Raw genomic sequence first — 20,662 nt, 5'->3', positions numbered from 1 at the left:
CGGGGGAGAACAGATCTCTACCCATCTCCATGTGACATGCTCTCACACACCTGTATGTCGCCAACATATCCCCTCTGAGTCTCCTCTTCTCCAGGCTGAAGAGACCAGTTCCCTCAGTCTCGCCTCATACCCCATCCCCTGCAAACCGACCACCAACCTTGTGGCCCTACACTGCACTAACTCTAACCTGGCTATATCCTTTCTATAATGAGGGGCCCAAAACTGAACACAATACTCCAGTTGTGGGTACACCAGAGTCATACAGAGTGGTAGTAATACCTCTCTTGATCTAGAAGCCACACTTCTGGCTATGCAACTAAGGGTTGTGTTTGCCCTCTTGACTACCACATCACACTGCTGACTCATGTTTAGCCTGCAGTCAACCAGCACCCCAAGGTCCCTTTCACAAGTGCTGCTCTCCAGCCACTTGTCCCCTAACCTGTACTTATGACACCTATTTCTATGCCCCAAGTGCAAGACCTTGCATTTATCCACATTGAACACCATCCTGTTGTCTCCTGCCCACTTTCATAGTCTGTCCAGTTCTTTTTGGATCTGGAGTACCTGCTCCTCGGTTGTGGCCACTCCTCCAGTTTTAGTATCATCTATGAATTTGATCAGCAGACTGTTCACCCCTTCTTCCACGTTGTTAATGAAAAGATAAACATGATTGGCCCCAGGACAGAGCCCTGGGGGACCCTGCTTGTCACTGGCCACCATCCCGATGATTCAACAACTTGATCCATTTTCTATTTCCACTTATGCTCTTCATTTTGCTTGCTACTTGCTCCAACCATCCCTAGGCAGAGTGAGGAAGGACAGAGCCCTCCATTTCTTTGTCTCTTTGCATTCACCACCAGCAGTGGCTCCCAAACTTGTTTGAATCCTTGGACATATTTTGGAATTTGAGAAAAAGGATGTGAATGAGTTGATCTCTCTTTTGATATCTCCCCATCTTGTCTCCAGATCTTAATCTGAGCCTTATTCAGTACAAATTGCTTTTTTGTGTCTGTTGGATGCTGCAATGTCTCCTCAATTATTACTGAGATTGCTCATGCTGCAATGCAGGGAGTAATTCTTCAAAACACTGGCATTGGCAACTTCTAGTAGCTGCTTTTTGTGTGCTGGGGGATATTATGACACAGGCAGATCTCGCACTGAATATATTCATTGGAACATTCCCTTCATTCAGTTATTGAATTATTTCATGGAAATTGACATATGGATAAAGTGGCTTCTCAGTGTCCTCTTCATGGCTAAAAGATGGATCCTAGGAATGGATAGGGATGAGGGAACACTCATCTAGTAGGTAACAATTGAAGACCTCCAAAGTATACTTGTTTGCATATTTGGTTCACTCTGTTGGGGCCCAGGATTATTGCTTGGAATTCGTGTGCTTGTCATACAAGTCTATGGAGACACTTTGACACACTCACACATATAGTAGCAAGAAATTGTATGAATTCTCAGGGTGCCATATTGGAGACCCATTTTCAGGCCCTCATGAAGATGTCCACACGTGCCATGACATCTTGGGTTATCCCAGTACTATAGTATTGTTGAGAAAATTCCTGAGGTTATATATGCAAATATTTTCAAAACATCAAAGCTGCCTACATAATATCTCATTATTTGACCTTTATCCTTCTCCTTCTTATATCCCCTTAGCTGATATATGGCTCTGCACCAGTGATGAATGATAAAACCCCAGGCCTTTCCTTCTACAACATGACTCCGAGGGAGTCCCTCCAGTATGCAGGGATCCTGTCTTTGTTGCTCCATTTTGGGTGGACATGGATTGGGACAGTCGTTACGGATAATGAGAATGGGGAGCGATTCCTCCAAATGGTGGTCCCACTGTTTGCCAAGAGTGGTGTCTGTTTTGATTTCAACGAAAAAATCCCTGAACCTACTTTTGGCAGGGATCTTAAAAACCTTTTTGAGAAGGGGGCAAAAATTCGTGATAATATTGTGGACAGTACAGCCAACGTATTGGTGGCCAATGGAGAATCGTATTCCATGGCATTTTTTAGATGGCTACCATATCTATCAGAACAAGAACATGTGACAAATGCACCAGTTGGTAAGGTAATGATTACAACAGCTCAGGTGGAGCTCACATCATTTGTCTATCAAAGGAATTGGGACATAGACTTTTTGCATGGTGTTCTATCTTTCAGAATTCAATCCAACAATGTCCCTGGATTTGAACAATTCCTTAATGAAAAAAACCCTTCTAATCCAAAAGGAGATGGTTTTATTAGGTCGTTCTGGCAAAATGCTTTCAACTGTGTATTTGCAAATCGATTTCTGGGCAATTTAGGTGGGAATATCTGCACTGGGGAGGAGCAGCTGGAGCATCTTCCTGCAACATTTTTTGAAATGCATTTGACCGGCCACAGCTACAATGTCTACAATGCTGTCCATGCGGTGGCCCACAGTTTGCATGCCTTGTCTTCTTCTGGTCTGAAGCACAGAGGAATGGTGACCAGAGGTGGGATGAACTTTCAAACCCATCTACAGTGGCAGGTAATGGGCTGTGTAGCCTCATCTGGGAGAGAACCACAGCTTAAATAAACACATACAAAATAGGGAAACTCATACACTTCATATTTGAACTAGAGGATCAAGTCTCTTTTTACAACAAACAGCAAGGTCTATGTGTGTGTGTGCAAGAATATTAGATATATTCTCCCTCACATTAACTGCATTCCTAGAATGGCTTGAAAATCCACTCAAACCTCCAAACCAATTTAATCTTTGTATTGAAAGTGTCTAGTTTAAACTTGGTCTTTATAGTCTAAGGGGAACAAGATGAAAGAATAAGCATAATGGCAGGCATCCAGTGCAAGTATTTCTCTCACCTTGTCTGTATGATTCCATTCACAGTTTTTCTAATCTTCCTTTTCATTCCAGCTCCATCATTTTCTGAAGGTGGTTTCATTTAACAACAGTGCTGGGGACAAGGTTTGTTTTAATGAGAATGGAGAGTTAGTCACTGGATTCGATGTGATCAATTGGATCGTGTCCTCAAACCAATCTTTTCAAAGAGTGAAAGTTGGGAGGATGGATGCCAAGTCTGCTCCAGGACAAGCATTCACCATCAGTCCAGATGACATAACATGGAACAGCTGGTTCAATCAGGTTTGGTTCTTGGCAGAGTGGCATAATCTGTACTTTTGAATAAGACTCAGTCTCAGTATGGCAAGTACATTTTCCATAACAATGATGGACCTAGAAAACACTTAAGTGGAACTGGAGAGCACAAAATGTGACGCATTGAATGAGTCCACGTGCACTTCCTCCCTAGTGAAAATGTAGCATGCTCAGTTTTCTCTTGTCTGTATGTTATGTTTCTCCAACATGGGCAGGGGTGAATTTTTTGCTTCTTTGTTTGTTTCATTTCCTATAATGTTTTATCAAAAGTAGCAAGTGTCTTTGTATTTGTGATGGAAAGAAGCTACAATTAGAATAATCTGAATGTGGAAGAAATGGAAACTGTCAGTCCTGTGCTTCCTGGTGAAGTGATCTTGGTGCATACATCTCAAATGTCCAAATCTGAATCCCTGTGTAAAGGACCAGCTAGGTCTCAGTTAAGGTTTCCATCTCTTATTTCTCTGCCAGCTTCTAACCTTTAATATCAATATATCAGGAAGCTGTGATTCCATGCTCCTTTTATTTTTGGCGAGGAGAGATAAGTGACAATTTCATTTCAGTCTTTTTTTTTTTTTGCTAAGAATTTGCTGCAGTTTCTTCAAGTTTCTAATTTCTTCAAATCTGAGATGGAATGGATAAGATTTCAAATATTCAGGTATTAGAGAAATGGAAACAGACGGATTACAACAACCTTCCTCCATGAGCACCACCACTTCTACAAACCTTACAGTAATATTGACTTTTTGCTTTGAGAGCATCCTGATAATTAAATTCTCTTAATGTGCTATCAAAGGTGCTTGTATCTTATACTGAAGCTGGATTTGGCCATTTAGTACCACCTATGGAATTTGCCCCATTGGTTTTGCCACAGCAGCCATTGAGCAGGATGGGGGTGTTCTCAAGGCCATGGGGATATATTCAGCATGCCCACAGGGCCACCATATTTAGCTGTTGCCAAGATTTAACTCAGTCCTCTCCTCTTGGTTATTAAGTCATCATTTTTCCTCAAGTTTTTTCCCACATGCTTCAAGCAGGGACATCAAAAGAGTTTGGAGGACTGATTCCTTTTCTTCCAAAATATTAATATTTTTTTAGGCCCTCTCTTCATACATGATTATTATTTGAGATCAAGGCCTGTTTAACTGACTTTTTGGCGCATAAGTTATTGTGCATTCCTTCTCCAACATCTGCTATTTCTAACTTCACTAGCCTATCATTAACTTTTATAGCCCAATCTGAAATCCAAACCATGCCAGCTGCATAATAATACAGCTTTAAATAATACTGTGAGACATCCTCTCTTCTTTTCATCTTGAAGAATTTTGAATCTGATCCTTGGCTTTTTGCTATTTCAGATAAAAATATTCAGTTGTCTTTGCCAATCTTGGAAATTTTTCCCAGTATAGAATTTGGCATCATCTGAAATAGAAATTGCAATTTGGGTAGTACACTCATTTTTACAATGGAAATTCTTCCCAGCTACGATACTTTTAATTAGTTCCTTTCTGAATTTTCATCCATGTTGTTTGATAATTGTCTTGAAATCATGTATCTTTATGCCCTGTTACAACCCTAACCATTTGACTGAATTTTAAGGTATTTTGTATCCTCAAATCTTTTTTATACTTTCCTGTTCCTATTTCTTCCAACCATTAATATAATTTACATTTTCTTCTTATTAATCTCATATCCTGAAGAAAGTCAACATTTCATTTTATATTCTTCTCCATCTGCTTTTAAGTCTTCAATTTTTGAATCTTGACTTCTCTTTTTTACGAAGATGTTCATTACAAGAATAAATAAAAGCGGCGATAAAGGGCATTAATAAGATGGTATATGTCTAGGAGAACAGGGGTTTTAGGCATTCCCAATGTGAAATTTTATTATGTAGCTAATCAAATGAGGCATATACCAGATATACTGCAAACGGATAAGAGAATATGGGTAAATTAGAATATCAAGATGTAGAGGGATCCTTATTAAATATTTTTCTTCAACAAGAAAGTAAGAATGTTATTAAAAAGATAGGAAACACTTTTTTAAGAATATGGTTAAAATTTGGAAAAAATATAGGGATGTGTTTATCCCATTGATTTAACTGTTATAGGGAATTAGAAAGTTTCCCAGTAAATCTGAGGAGTAATTTGAAGGAAGTACTGAAGAGTAACTATGTTATTAGGTTGAAAGATTGGCTAGAGAAAATGAAGAGTAATGAAAAGATACAGGCAATACTGGGATAGTGTAAAATAAATTGGTTTAATATACTTGAATTAGACAACTAGACTAAGAATTGGTTGAAGAAAAATGGTAAATGCATAGAATATACAAAATTTGAAGAATTAATTTGACAGAAAGAAAAACATGACAGTATGTTGATGAGAGGAATGATAAGTAAAATGTACAATGTATTACTAGAAGAGGATGATCACTATGATCCTCTTATTGAATCCTGGGAAATAGATTTAAAAAGAAATATTAGTGCTGATGAATGAAATAACATGTGGAATAAGAGGATTTTAAAATTTACATAATAAGAATTAAAGATAACTTTTATAAATTGTTTTGGAAATGGTATTTAACTCTGGTTAAATGGAATTACAGGAACAATGAATATTCCAACATGTGTTAGAGATGCAACCAAGAAGTGGGTACATATTTCCATAGGTGGTGGAAGTGTAAATATATAAATGAGTTTTGGGGAAGGATCTTTAAAGAAATTGGTATAATATTAAATTTAAATATTGAAATTGATACTGGATGAGCACTATTGTCATTATGTAGATAACAGATGGGACAATACACTAAAGAATTGAGGATAAATTTATTAACAACAGTAAGATTAATAATAGCAGGGAATTGGAAAACAAAAGGTGAATATCATATATTTGACTGGTATAAAGAAGCCTGGAATATAGCTATTAATGATAATTTAACTTGTGATATTAATGGAAAAAAGGTTTGATAAATGAAAACAAATTTGAAAATATTTGGACACCTTTGATTGAATATGTTTTAATAAAAGGAAAGGGGTGTGACCCATCTCAAGATTCAATGCAGTTCTGGAAGGGAAGTGGGGCAACCTGAACAAATAAATGATTTTACACTAAGTAACTAGAGTTGGTCCTGGTGGATGTAGCACTGATATTAATGTATTGTTTAATTGTGTTAATCAGAAATGTTTAGTTATTAATTTGAAAAATATGTTTTAAAAAAATTAAGAAAAACATTTTGGGAATTTTACTCCCTTTTACTTTTTTTGACTTGTCCTTGCTAGGGTATATGACTCCATTCATATCAACAATTATCAAAATGCCTCCTTCTTGGAAACCCAATATCAATTGAAACAAATTTTCATAAAACCTTTCTCTTGCATCATTTGGAGTGTATATCATTGCCAATGTATTTATCCTCCCATTCAGAAGTCATATCTTCAAGATAATAAATCTTCCTTCTGAGTCTTATAATTCTTTTACAAATTTTAAGCCTTGCTTATTGATATAAATGATGACTCCTTTCTTTTTTTGTATCATTTAACATTTCATACCCTTGCCCTGTTTCTTATGATTTAAAACATGAGCAATTATTTCTTTATAATTTCTTGAATGCATATTATATCAGCCCTTTGTGTTCTTAAAAAAATGAAAACTTTCATTCACTTGGAGGGGGAGTTCATTCAACTAATATTTATTGATAAGATCTTCATTCTAACTCTGTTATTCTGATTAGATAACCTGCACAATGTGGTCTCTTCTTGAATTTATTATGCATATTTACAAGGCTTGTCCAAAAATCTTCCTGTCAGAGTCTTCAAAATACCTTCTAATCCACAGGTAGCTAATTGTTTTCCCATTTTCTCCATGAGTCTACAATCAGACTTTCCTTCTTGAGTTTACCCTCCCTTCTCCCCATCCTCCTTCACCTATTCACTTCACACATTTCTTCATAGCTATAAAATAAGCTCACAATTTAACATAACACTTTAAAGCAGAAAAGGTTAGAAAAGAGGGAGAGTTAGTGGAAAAAGGCAAGAGAAAAGAGCTAGATAGGATCAGCATATTAGTCAGCTCTCTGACACAGTTATAGTTATTAATCACATTCTGTCTCTCTTAGAATATTAGTTTTAAAAATTCACAGGAAGAAACATTCTCTTGACCTTTTTCAGCAACTTCCACAAAGGAACAGGAGACGTTTGCTTCTATTCTTCCCAATTCTATTTTTTTCCAAGTCCAGTAGATGGCAGTAATAGTTCCCAGCTCATTTTATTTCTGCATCACAACTTAAAAAACCTTTGCTTCATCAAAGCCATTCCTCAAAACTCCAAAAGGAGCAGTCCACAACTCTGTCATATCTTTGCCTTGGAGCAGAGCTGTCTGGGAAGTACAATCAACTTTTAAAATAAGTACAAATTAGTTCAAAAGCAACAAGAGTCACGGTATATAAAATGTACTACTCTAACTCATACTCCCTGCGGCCTTCCACTAAAGAAGGAAAATTGAGAAAGAACAAAGGGCACAGTCATCCTTTTCATCATTAAGAAGCTTTATTATGTCGAGGTCAGTTCTCATCATCCATACAACTTAGTCTCTTAAGCTATCAAACATCCTTACAGCTGTTAAAGACTAATTGCCATTCAGAGAGATTACTGCTGAGCATCAGGAAACTGTTTCAAATTCCTTTCTAAAGATACAAACAAAAATGCCCTACGTGTCTAAATTGAAATAATTTAGCTAAAAAACTAAAATAAAAAGGAGAGGAAAAGAAAGAAAGATGAAAACACTAAGGAAAAATCTTGAGGAGGGTCTACTCTGTAATGTGTTTCTGTTTACCTTTTATGGCCATTAGACTAGAAGTCTTCAAGTGTACCTGAGATTTGGAGAGGTAGAAGCACTCTTAAAGGTGATGTATAAGCATCTAAAAAGATAAGGTACAAAGCACCACAGGGTGCTTCCAGACAGTCCCCATTCCCCAGAAAAAAAGGGAAGTCACTTTTGGGTGGCTTCATGCCATCTCCACATGATAATGTTTGAAATGGAGGGAGGAAGGTTACACAGCAAGTTCATATCTGGCATATGATGTGAACATTTCTCTTTTAAAAGAACAAAGACATGTTTTCTTTGAGAAATGTTTGCAAATTTCTGGATTTATGAGTGCATTTGGAAAAATCCCATTCTAAAGTAAACTAGAATATCAGCATATTCTTATACACATTTTTTGTTTTGTGGAAAAATTCATAAAACTACATAGCTTATTTGTTCGAAGTATCTGAAAACATGTCAATAATGGGAGCACATTGAAATATGGTTTTGGGAGAGCTTAGGTAAAGGTAATACACAAGGAAATAGGTTGATCATGCCATTCATATAGGATGGAGAAAACTGATATGTGCTCCATTTTTCCAATCCCTTTGCAAGCAGGTGGGAAGCATGCATGCAGTTTCCTTCCATGACATGGTCAGATAATTTCAAGTTTACCAAAGTCTCAAAGAGCACATTTATGGAAAAGCAGCTCCTGGAGAGGTGGGAACTTACAACAAGATTGCAAAACTGGAAGAACTCCAGTGAATAATTCTCATAATTCCTCTCCTCTTCCTCCCCTGATGATTTAGGCACAGCCTCTGTCTGTGTGCAGTGAGAGCTGCAACCCTGGTTCTAGGAAGAAGATGAAGGAAGGGGAGCCATTTTGCTGCTATGACTGCATCCTGTGTCCCGAAGGAAAGGTTTCAAGCAAGAAGGGTAGGCATCAAAATGTCTATCTATTCAAAATATATTTGATAAAATCAAGAACAGGTATATAAAAGAACTTTCTTCAGGGATTGAAGTGTGATTGAATGTGGGCAGGTGGGGTCAGGTGGAAGGTATTGAATAGTGGGGGAGGAAGTTGTTGTTTGTGACGTGTGTGCATTGGATTCTAATAGTTGAGATAGGTGGATCATCCTCTACTACTGAAACACACGCTCTCAGGGCTTGCCTATTAGCACTGCACAGATTCTTTGGTGCTACAAGAACTTAATTCATGATAATAAATACATAAGAACTCTGGACACAATCAGTACATCTCTGCAATCAGAGGCCTAATATACCATTTCTCTGTTTTCAAAGCAAGATCTTGTTTTCAGCCTTCTGGGAGCTTTATTCAGAGACAATTTCCACTCAGTTCAGTAAGGCATGATTCAAAGTGAAGAAGAGAGCATTCTGTGCTCGCCTTCATTTACCAAACCAATCAGGTTTTCTCATGCTTATGGCTGCAAACAAAATGGATGCTTCTGACAGGCATACAGACCTCCTTAACTTTTGTGCTCTGTATTACCTCCTTTGGCATTCTCAGAATTACGGTGGGTAGTCATGGGTGAGGGTTTTGATTTTGTTCATTTTTGATAAGTTATTTCAAATCATTCTAGCAGTGGAGACATTGGGCTGGATCCTTTCTGGCAGGGGCAGTGCTCTGAGTGACCCCACAGCCCAAAGAGGGGATCCCCATATGGTAGCCTAGGGTGGAGTTTAAAGGCACCTCACTCACTTAGGAGCTGGTGGGCTTTCTTCATAGCAAATGGCAGGAAGGGCCACAGAGAGCTCAATGCTGTGATGGTCTTAATTTCCTGTCAGAGCCTTGGTGACCCAGCATGTGAGTCGCAGTGGGGAATCAGCCAGGACGTGGACTGTGATGGCCTCTTTGTCCAAAGCAGCCGATTCAATGTTATCACTGTTTATTAAACATGCATTTGTCATGTTCATACTTCAAAACCAAATCCAAATAGATTAACATTTCCATCCATTCCAGTTGAGGGCACTGAGTGTTTAGCTAATCTAGTTCTGAAATCACTTTGGATTCAGCCCAGTAAGTGCTGAAGTTGGACTCCCACACCATCTCCCATGAAAGGCTCTTCACCTGCAACAGCTTTATGACCGAATGATACAGCATGGTTCTCTTCATGCTGGAAACAGCTCCTGAATGTGGTCCAGGAAGATAATTTATTTTTGAATTGGTCTGTAATGGATAGCAGAGATTTTTTCATATTCAGAGTGAAAAATGCTCACCATTTTACAAATGTGGATGAAATGCAATTAATGGATTCTCTACTGTGACTAGAAAACAATGCATCTCAGATGATGTGGCCTGTTGGTGAGACCTGTAGAATGCATTAGAACACGTGTATATTTATTTTTTCTCAGACATGCATTACTGTCATTCATGTGAACATGGAAAGTATCCAAGCAAGCACCAGAATGTCTGTATCCCCAAGCCTATTAACTTCTTCTCTTATGAAGAAACTTTGGGCATCATTTTGACTGGTACTGTTCTTCTCTTCTGCTTGATCACGGCTCTGGTGCTCGGAATATTTCTGAAGCATCACGAGACACCCATCGTCAAGGCCAACAACCGGCACCTCACCTACTCTCTCCTCACCTCCCTGCTGCTCTGCTTCCTGTGCGCACCGCTCTTCATCGGCCAGCCACAGAGGGTGACGTGCCTCCTCCGACAAACCGCTTTTGGCATCATCTTCTCTGTGGCTGTTTCCTGCGTGCTGACAAAGACAGTCATGGTGGTCTTGGCCTTCAGAGCCACCAAACCAGGATGCAGAATGAGGAAGTGGATGGGGAAGGGACTGGCCAACACACTCCTTCTTTCCTGCTGCCTCATCCAGACAGGGATCTGTATTGCCTGGCTGGCAACTGCTTCTCCTTTTCCTGATACTGACATGCATTCAGTGGCTGAGGAAATCATACTGGAGTGTAACGAGGGATCCATAATGATGTTCTACTGTTTCCTGGGCTATCTGGGCTTGCTGGCCAGTGTCACCTTCATTGTGGCTTTTCTTGCCAGAAAGCTCCCAGACAGTTTCAATGAGGCCAAATTCATCACATTCAGTATGCTGGTCTTTTGCAGTGTCTGGTTATCCTTTGTGCCTTCCCACCTGAGCACCAAAGGAAAATACTTGGTGACTGTGGAGATCTTTTCTATCTTAGCCTCCAGTTCGGGACTGCTTGTTTGCATCTTCTTACCCAAATGTTATATCATTTTGCTGAAACCTGAGTTGAACAAGAAGGAATACTTAATAAGAAGAACAGCTTGAGGAATTTACATGTAAGTACTTTTTGCTGCAATTTGCAATCCGTCTGTGTGTCCATGTATTTAAATAAAGGTAAAGGTTTCCCCGTGACGTTAAGTCCAGTCATATCTGGCTCTAGGGGGTGGTGCTCATCTCCATTTCTTAGTCGAGAGAGCCAGTGTTTGTCCCCAGACAGTCTCCATGGTCATGTGGCTGGCATGACTAAACACCGAAGTGCACAGAATGCTGTTACCTTCCCACTGAAGTGGTACCTTTTTATCTACTAGCATTTGCATGCTTTCGAACTGCAAGGTTGGCAAGAGCTGGGGCAGAGCAACGGGAACTCACCCCGTTGTGCAGATTCGAACCGGTAACCTTTTGATCAATCAGCGCAGCAGCACAGCAGTGCCACCTGCCTCCCGTCCATTCATTCATTCATTGGGGGATATTTTGACAGGGGACAGATTGTACAGATAATTTGTTTTTATGAGTTCATCTTGTGATCTCTGAATTTTTCCAGTTTCTTCTTACTTTAGACAAAACTTTACTGCTATCTATGGGCTGACTCTGTTTGGAATGACATGCAGCTGGACTGAAATGAGTCCCTCAAATGCAAATCAGTAATTTCCAGAGGCTCTGCATTGAGGAAGGTCCATTGCTTACATGGACTTGGAGCGAGGCTGATTGCCTGAAACAGCAAAACAAATGAAAACCCTCTTAAGCCCTTCATCAGCTTGCATGCATGGTTAGGCTCCTGCAACAGAATTGGGTGGTGATCAATTCGAGGTATTCTAACACTCAATCAGGTGTCATTTTGCTCACAAGGAGGACCCTGGAGTCTTGTGGCATTCCTTTCCAGAAAGGTTTCTTTATGCTGAGCTCACGATGGGTGTCTGCAGCATCCCTCATCCAACAGAACTTTGGTCACCCCTCAGCTGCCTTGGGATTTCTTCCCCAGAGAACCCAAATAAACCCTCTTCTTCCTTTTCCCTTCAAACTCTCCAGCCATACTTCTCTCAGGCCTACTGGAAGAAGTTCTAGCAATTCAGATCTGAAAAAAGCTGCCAATTCAAGTTTATCCCAAATAAAAGAATGTTTTAAAGACATTCTGGAAGTGGAATGGGAGTAGAGTAACTTGAATGAATAAATGATTTTACATCAAGCAGCATGTATCTCTTCACTCTGATGGATGCACCACTGTTAATTTTGTCTTCTTTAAATAAGTTTATCTTCACTATATTATTTGTAGGGTTTATATTTGTGCAGTTATGAGTTTTGTTTTCATTAAAATAAAAATTTAAAAAATAGCTCAGGTACTGTATAGGTACAGTAGCTCCTCATTGAAGCACTTTTATAATAAGCAACACTCTCTATCAACCTCTTTCCCATCCATTCCATTTAAGCTGTCAATGTATCCAGAAAAACTTTATAAAGTTCTTTATAGATCGTAGCATTGCTTTGGTAAAGAATAGTAATTGAAAACATATTTTGAAATTATAGTTCTTTAACCATCAAATCAGTTCATTTAACCATTCAAATAATTTGTTTCTTTGTTGCATTTGTATGCTGCCCCATAGCCAGAGGCTCTCTGGGTGACTTAAAAAATAAAAATAAATAACAATAACAACCAAAACCATAAAACATAATAGGATTAAAATTAATATAATTGCAATTGTATAAATAGTACAGGATGAAGCATAAGCACAATATAACCAATGACCAGTAAACATAAGCAATATTACCAACAACGAATAAAACAGTAAACCAGCAGCAAGGTAAAGGTTTCCCCATGACATTAAAGTCCAGTTATGTCTCACTCTAGGGAGCAGTGCTCATCTCCATTTCCTAGCTTAGGGAGCCTGTGTTTGTCTGCAAACAGATTCTGTGGTCAAGTGGCCAGCATGACTAAACACCACAGTGCATGGAATGCTGCTACCTTCCCACCGAAGTGGTACCTTTTTATCAACTTGCATTATTTGTATGCTTTCTAACTGCAAGGTTGGCAGTAGCTGGGAGCTCACCTTGTCTGCGGATTCAAACCGCCAACCTTTTGATCAACCAGCCCAGTGACTCAGCAGTTTAACCGACTGCACAAGCCAATAGTTACATCTAAAAAGAGAAACTAAAAAAAAGTCTTGGCACCAATACAAAATACACTGGGTGCCAGTCACCCCTCCCTCAGAAGAGAATTCCAAAGGTGAGGTGCGATGACCAGGAGAGCCCTTTTCCATGTCAACAGCCCTCTCACCTCATTTGGTGGAGGTTCATGAAGAAGGGCCTCCACTGATGACCTGAGTGGTCTGGCAGGGATATATGAACCCAGGCATTCTTTAAGTATCCCGGTCCCAAGCTGTTTAAGACTTTATATGTTCACATGAAAACTTTGAATTGGGCCCGGGCAATGACAGGCAGGCAATGCAATTGGTGGAGTACCAGCAGGATATGTTTTCTGGGGCTGATCCTTGTTAGTAACTGTGCTGCTCTGTTTTGGATTAACTGGAGAGCCCAGACCATCTTCAAAGGCAGCCCTATGCAGAGTGCATTACAGTAATCCAGGGGAAAGGTTCATAGCAGCATATGGATAACTGTGATGGGGCTCTGCTTGTCCAAGTAGGAGTGTAGCTGGAAAATCATCCTAAGCTTATAGAAGGTGCTCCTGGCCACCAAGGCCACCTGAGAAACAAGGGAGAACTCAGGGTCCAGGAGCACCCCCGAGCTACGAACCTTATGCTTTAGGGGGAGCACAACCCCATCCAGGATTGATTTGAGAATTTCTCAGTTGGACAAACAGACTGCCAACCAACAAAATCTCCATCTTGTCTGGATTGAGCTTCAGTATATTGGCCCTCATTCAGTCCATTACAGAGCCAAGACACTGGTTCAGGACAGTCACCACCTCACATGGGTTAGATGAAAACAAGAGGTAGAGCTGAGTGTCACCAACATACTAATGACACTTCAGCCCATACCTCTGGATGTCGTCACCCAGCTATTTCATGTAAAGATGAAAGAACATGGGGGACAGAATGGAACCCTGTGGAACTCCATGGAATAAATGCCAAGGCACAGAGTGACAGATCCCCAGCTCTGCCAAATGGAGCAAGACAGTAGTGAAACCACCACAAAGCAGTGCCCCCAACTCAGCCAGCCTCTCCAGAAGAATACCATGGTCAATGGTATCAAAAGCTGCTGAGAGATCCAGGAGAATCAACAGGATTGTATTCCCCCTTCCTCTGTCCTGGCATAAGTCATTCCACAGGGCGACCAAGGCAGTTTCCATTGTGAACCCAGGCCTAAAGCCTGATTGAAATGGATCTAGATAATTCGTTTCCTCCAAGACTGCTTGGAGTTGCCCAGTCTATAGATGGATAATTATTTATGTCCGCCAGATCCAGTTGTGGCTTTCTAAGGAGTGGTGTAACTACCCCTTTCTTCAAGGGGGCAGACACCTCTTCCTCCCTCTAGGTGGCATTCACCACCTCCTGGATTCAGGGACAAGACCTCTCAAATATTGATCTCTCAAATAGCCAAGATGGGCAAGGATTGAGCGAACAAGTTGTGGCAAGGACACTACCCAGCACCTTGTCCACATCCTTGAGCCACAAAAGCTGAAACTCATCCAGTAAAATTGGACCAGATGGCACATTGGATGACTCTGCTGATGGCACTGGGATAACTGTTGTGTCCAAATCAAGACGAGTAGGAGCAACTTTACCCTCAAAGTGTTCATAGTACATTTGACTACATTCTTTAACTGGTCTCCTGTGGACATCATCAGGTAGCTTTGCCATTGGTGCATGCTCATCTAGCTTGATTTTCCAATGTTCGACAGCTGAGCAGTCTTCAGTTTTCCACTTTGAGGCAATTCTCTCTCTTGCTGCTCTTACCATGTATTTGAATAAGTCTTTCCAAGCCTTTGGGATAGGTTTGCTCTCAAGGAGATCCTTTTGGACTCGCTCAGAGAAAACATTCTCCTTGAGAGCAAGCTGGCACTTCGCCACACACGTACCCTCACCTGCACCACCTTGGTGGCCTGCGCCCATCGCTGGCACCTTTCAACTGGCCCCCTATTAAAAAAGTTTGAGGACCCCTGTGTTATAATATTATAACAACCCCATGGAAAGAGCATTGCAGTAATCTTTGGAATGTTACCAGGGAATGGGTGCCTGCCAAACTATGCTTCCAAGGACAGACCAGAGTCCAGGAGCACCCCCAAACTACAAACCCTGTCCCCGAGGGGTAGTGTGACCCCAGGGAAATGCCCCTTCATTCTGTCTGGCAGCTCCCCCTACTAACAGCACCTCAGTTTTGTCCAGATTAAGTTTCAGTTTGTTGTTTGCTGACCTCATGCAGTCCATTAGTGAGTCCAGATATCAGTTCAGCACATCAAATGTCTCACCTGGATCAGATGAAAATGAGAGGCAGAGCAAAGTGTCCTCAGCATATTGCTGAGACCATAGTCCAGACCTCCTGATGACCTCTCCCAGCAGTTTCATGAAAATTCTAAAAAGCATGAGAGAGAGCAGAGAGCCCTGCAGAACCCCATGGTGTAAAGGCCATGGATCAGAGCTGCTGTCCCTCAGCACCACCCTCTGGACATGTCCAACCAGGTAAGAGTAGAACCACCGCAGCACAGTGCCTCCGACTTCTATCTCAGCCAAGCTGTTCAGAAGGACACCACGATCAATGGTGCTGAAAGATGCTGAGATGTCAAGGAGAATCAACAGGTTCTCACTTCCCTATCTCGCTCCCTGCACATCTCCCTGGATGTGGAAATTTTGTTATCATCATAGCCAGAAGGATGTATTTTCAGGTGAATTTAAGGGTACTCACAATTATTTTACTTTGACTTGGACCTCTCTGTTGTACTCATAGTTTCAGTTATTTTTACATGAATTTCTTCAGGATCACATATCTTCCTCTTTTCTCTCTCTTACTACCTCTCTTCGTTCACACCTCCCTTTTTATTCTGCCTTCTTTTATGGAAACTGCATAATGTCAGTATTCAGGGGATTGGATTAACTGTTCTGGAGAAGTAACTTCTCCTGCTCTTCCTTTCCAAAGCAGCCCCTCCAGATGCTGACCAAATGTGCTAAGCTGTGACTGGATGGACAGAGGGGGACCTCCAAAATCCTATGAAGAGATTCTAAGCTGAGTAAAGTCTTTCCACATATGGAAGCACCTTGTTTTAAGGAAGGCAGATACAGGGCACCTCACAGGAGCGATGTTCTACGTTGTCATTGGAAGCAATTGCATTACAGGTCTTGTCACCTGGAAGGGGCTATATTCAGTGTGGTTTACCCTGCACTTGATGGTTGGCCCCATCTCAAGTATTTCACATTTTTTATATACCTAAAAGATGTTCCTCCTATCTGGTTATATATGAAAAAACAACATGTCTTAAAATCCCCAGGGCATTCCTCTACCATATTGCCTCACACTTTGATTGTGATGTGATTCTCATTAGTCTCTTCCATGAGAAGTTGATGATCCATTTCCACAAGGATGATAGGATTGTGGCATTATGCACTGACTGGCGACTTCTCTCTGATTCAATGTGCATAGAATCATACTATTCACTTCCTTAACCATAAAAAGTTCACAGAGTGGTCTATTCCAATGATGGATAGCAATATGATATTTAAATGAGGTTGCAATGATGATAATGATAATTCTAAAAGCAGTGTGTGAGGAATGTTCTAATGCAGGAGGTGACGTTCTTGCTTCCAGTGTGGTGCCCAAGAATTACCAGCACATCCTAGCCTTGGCATTTGCAGTGAAGGAGATCAATGACAACCCTCATATCCTGCCCAATATAACCTTGGGCTTCCACATCTATGACAGCTATTTCATGGCCAAGTGCACATATCAGGTCACCTTGCAACTGATATGAGCATGAGGGAGATTAGTCCCGAACTACCAATGCAGCATCCAGCAACACTTGGCAGCAGTCATCGAGGGACTGGATGCTCAAACCTCCCTTCATGTTGCAACCCTCTTGGATATCTATAAGATTCCACAGGTGGGGAGTGTGTCTTTACATGAACATGGGGAATGGGAGCATAACATTTTCTTGACATTCACTTTGTTCTTTCATTTATTTATTTATTTAAAATATTTATATGTTGTCTTGTCACAAAAAGCCTCAGGACGGCTTACAGCATAAAATACACATAAATATGTTATAGGACAAAACACCAAGAAGGCCAAAAGTTGTTCGGCTATGGTCCACAGCAAGTATAGGATGACACTTTAGCTGTCCCTAGTTCGAGGTACTTTCATGAATGCATTTGTGCTTTGGAGATGGAGATTTGCACTTTTTAAGTATTTATTTTATTTATTTAGAAAATTTCTATGCCGCCCCATTTGCCGAAGCTTCGGGGCGGCTCACAAATATAAGTAATCATATTCTCTCTCTCCTTTGAATGAGAAAGAAGGTGAAGCAAATACTGTGCAGAGAAGGGGAATTTCTGCTGGGACTGCACCCATTTATATGGATGTTGATCTGAGACAGGAGAGTCTAGGCAGGGGCTCAGACCACATTCACATAAGAATCCCATTCCATTGTGAAATGTCATGGACGGTGCTCACTTTCCTCCTCCTTGCTACTGTTGTCCCTAGGCAGAGCAGGGCAGGCAAGGACAGAGCCCTGCATTTCTTCCTCTCTGTTTAGCAGACTCTGTGGTCACCAGAAACCTGAATCACTAACCATTACTGGTCGGGCAGGGTGTGTTGAAGAGTGAAGTGGGGAGAGAGCAGGGAGGAGGGAGTTAGCCTGTTGCATGATGCAAAAGCTTCTCAATAAGTAATTACCAAGATTCACTAATTGCTCATGCTGCAATGCAGGGGTACTTCTTTGAAACATTGACGTGAGCAGCTTGTAGAATTTACTATTTTGTGTGCAGGGGGAGATTATGACACAGGTAGATCTTGCACTGAATAAACTTTAATATTCATTGGATCATATACTGTTCTAAAATAAGTACATAATTTCATTGATTTTAACATATGGATGAAATGACTTCTCTGTGCCCTCTTCATGGCTAAAAGATTTTATAAAACTAAGAGCAGGGGAACACCCATCTATAAGCCAATGTTTGAGGAACTTATAATGATTTGATATATGAACAAGACGATAGGTAATGACCCATCCTCCAAATGCAGACTTTCATGCATATATGGTCCACTTTTGCTGAAGCCACAGAATTATTGTTAGAAAGTTGTACACTTCTCATACAAGTCCATGGGAACACATCCACACACACGTAGTGGAAAAAATATTATGTCCGAGGGTGCCATACAGGACACGCCCTTTCAGGAACCATTGGAGGTGCATACGTATGCCATGACACACTGGAGATTCCCATGATAGAATTTTGAGAAGTTTGCTGATGTTCTATGTGCAAATCTTTGAAAACATCAAAGCTGCTATACAAATGACATTATTATGTGGTGCTTCTCCCTCTCCTTATTGTATCTCATTAGCTGATATACGGCTCTGCACCAGTAATGAACGATAAAACCCCAGACATTTCCTTGTACAACATGACTCCTAGACAGTCCCTTCAGTATGCAGGGATTCTTGCTTTGCTGGTGCATTTTGGGTGGACATGGATTGGAACAGTCATTATGGATAATGGCAATGGAGAACGATTCCTCCAGATAGTGGTCCCACTCTTTTCCAGGAGTGGTGTCTGTTTTGCCTTCATTGAAAAAATCCCTGAACTTGCCCTTGGGAGAGATCTAAAAGACATGTTGGAGAAAGGGGCAAAAATATGTGATACTTTTCAGGACTGCACAGCCAATGTATTGGTGGCCAATGGAGAATCCTATGGCATTTTTTAGATGGTTCCCATACCGATCAGAACGAGAACATGTGGCAAATACACCAATTGGTAAAGTAATGATTGTGACAGCTCAGGTGGCGCTCACATCATTAATCTATCAAAGGAATTGGAACACAGACTTTTTCCATGGTGCTCTTTCATTCACAATTCAGTCCAATGATGTCCCGGGATTTGAACAGTTCCTGAATGCAAAAGACCCTTTTAATCCAATAAGAGATGGTTTTATTAGGGCATTCTGGCAAAATGCTTTCAGCTGTATATTTCCAAATCAATTTTTGGGCAATTTTGACCAGAATATCTGCACTGGGGATGAGCAGATGGAGTTTCTTCCTGCAACTTTTTTTGAAATGAGTTTGACTGGTCACGGCTACAATGTCTACAATGCTGTCCATGCGGTGGCCCATGCCTTGCATTCCATGTCTTTGTCTGATATGAAGAAGAGAGGAATGGTGACCAGAGGGTTGCTGACCTTCAAGAGCCAACTACAGTAGCAGGTAATGGGCTGAATAGCCTCAGGTAGGAGAGAACCAGAGAATGCATCAATATAAAGCAGCATTTAATCAAGCCTTTTGATGAGAGCAATATAAGAGCTTAAACTCAGTATCAAAAATTTAAGGGGATCAGAGAGAATTAATAACAATATTAATGGCAGCCATCCAGTACAAGTATTTCTCTCCGTCCCTCTGTCTGCATGATCCATTTCACAGTTTTTCTAAGCACCTTCCTTTTCATTGCAGCTCCATCATTTTCTGAAGGCTGTTTCATTTAACAACAGTGCTGGGGACAAGGTTTCTTTCAACCAGGATGGAGAGATAGTCACTGGATTCGATGTGATCAATTGGATTGTGTCCTCAAACCAGTCTTTTCAAAGAGTGAAAGTTTGACGAATGGAAGGTGAGGCTGCTCCAGGCTAAGCATTCACCATCAGCTCGGATGCCATAACATGGAACAGCTGGTTCAATCAGGTTTTGTTATTTGTGGATTGGCAGGATCTGCACACTTGGATAAATCTCAGTCTAAGTAGCGATGTGTGCATTTCATTTCATTTGATACTGATGGACCTAGAAAAATACTTAATTGGAACCAAGGAGCACAACAGGTGATGCAGTGAATGAGACTCAATCAGCTTCCACCATATTGTTTTCAATATACTTTACTTATCACTGCTTTTGCAAATGATCTGTGCTTCATTATGCAGCTAGGTAATATTATGCAATTATGAACACATGTTCCGATGCAGGTATAGTCATAATTGAAAGAAAGAGAACTTAAATTAGGTATGAGGAATGTCCCATTGATTTAAATGAGACAGCTCTAAGAATGACTAGGATTAGACCATGTCTATAGTAAAAATGTACAATATTCAGTTTTCTCCTTTCTTATTTGTGTCTGTTTATTATTTTCCTCCAAATGGGGAGAGGTGAAAATTCTGTTTCATTTTATATAAGGTTTTACCAAAATCAAAATGTGCCTTGGGATGGAACAAACTTGAGATAAGAAGAAATGGCAACTGTCAGTTTTGTCCATCTTGGTGAACAGATGTTGGTGCGACAGTCCTAGTCTGTATCTCTGTGTGCAGGACCAGCTAGTTTTCTGTGAGGGTTACCACCTC

General features: G+C 40.6%; 1 protein-coding gene across 1 annotated transcript; it reads left to right on the top strand.

Annotated features, from left to right (window-relative positions):
- Positions 1 to 1,728: 1,728 nt before the first annotated feature.
- LOC123024646 (vomeronasal type-2 receptor 26-like) lies at positions 1,729 to 11,227 on the top strand. Its single transcript, XM_044432643.1, has 4 exons — positions 1,729 to 2,088; positions 2,932 to 3,144; positions 8,762 to 8,888; positions 10,326 to 11,227. Exons 1-4 carry the CDS (start codon positions 1,729 to 1,731, stop codon positions 11,225 to 11,227), a joined length of 1,602 nt encoding a protein of 533 aa, XP_044288578.1.
- The last annotated feature ends 9,435 nt before the right edge of the window (positions 11,228 to 20,662 follow it).

This window comes from Varanus komodoensis, unplaced genomic scaffold (assembly GCF_004798865.1).
Source record: "Varanus komodoensis strain SLA01 unplaced genomic scaffold, ASM479886v1 scaffold245, whole genome shotgun sequence".
In the NCBI taxonomy this organism is placed as follows: domain Eukaryota; kingdom Metazoa; phylum Chordata; class Lepidosauria; order Squamata; family Varanidae; genus Varanus; species Varanus komodoensis.
Note: the sequence above shows the minus strand (reverse complement) of the source record. Positions and strands in the feature narration are given on the sequence as shown.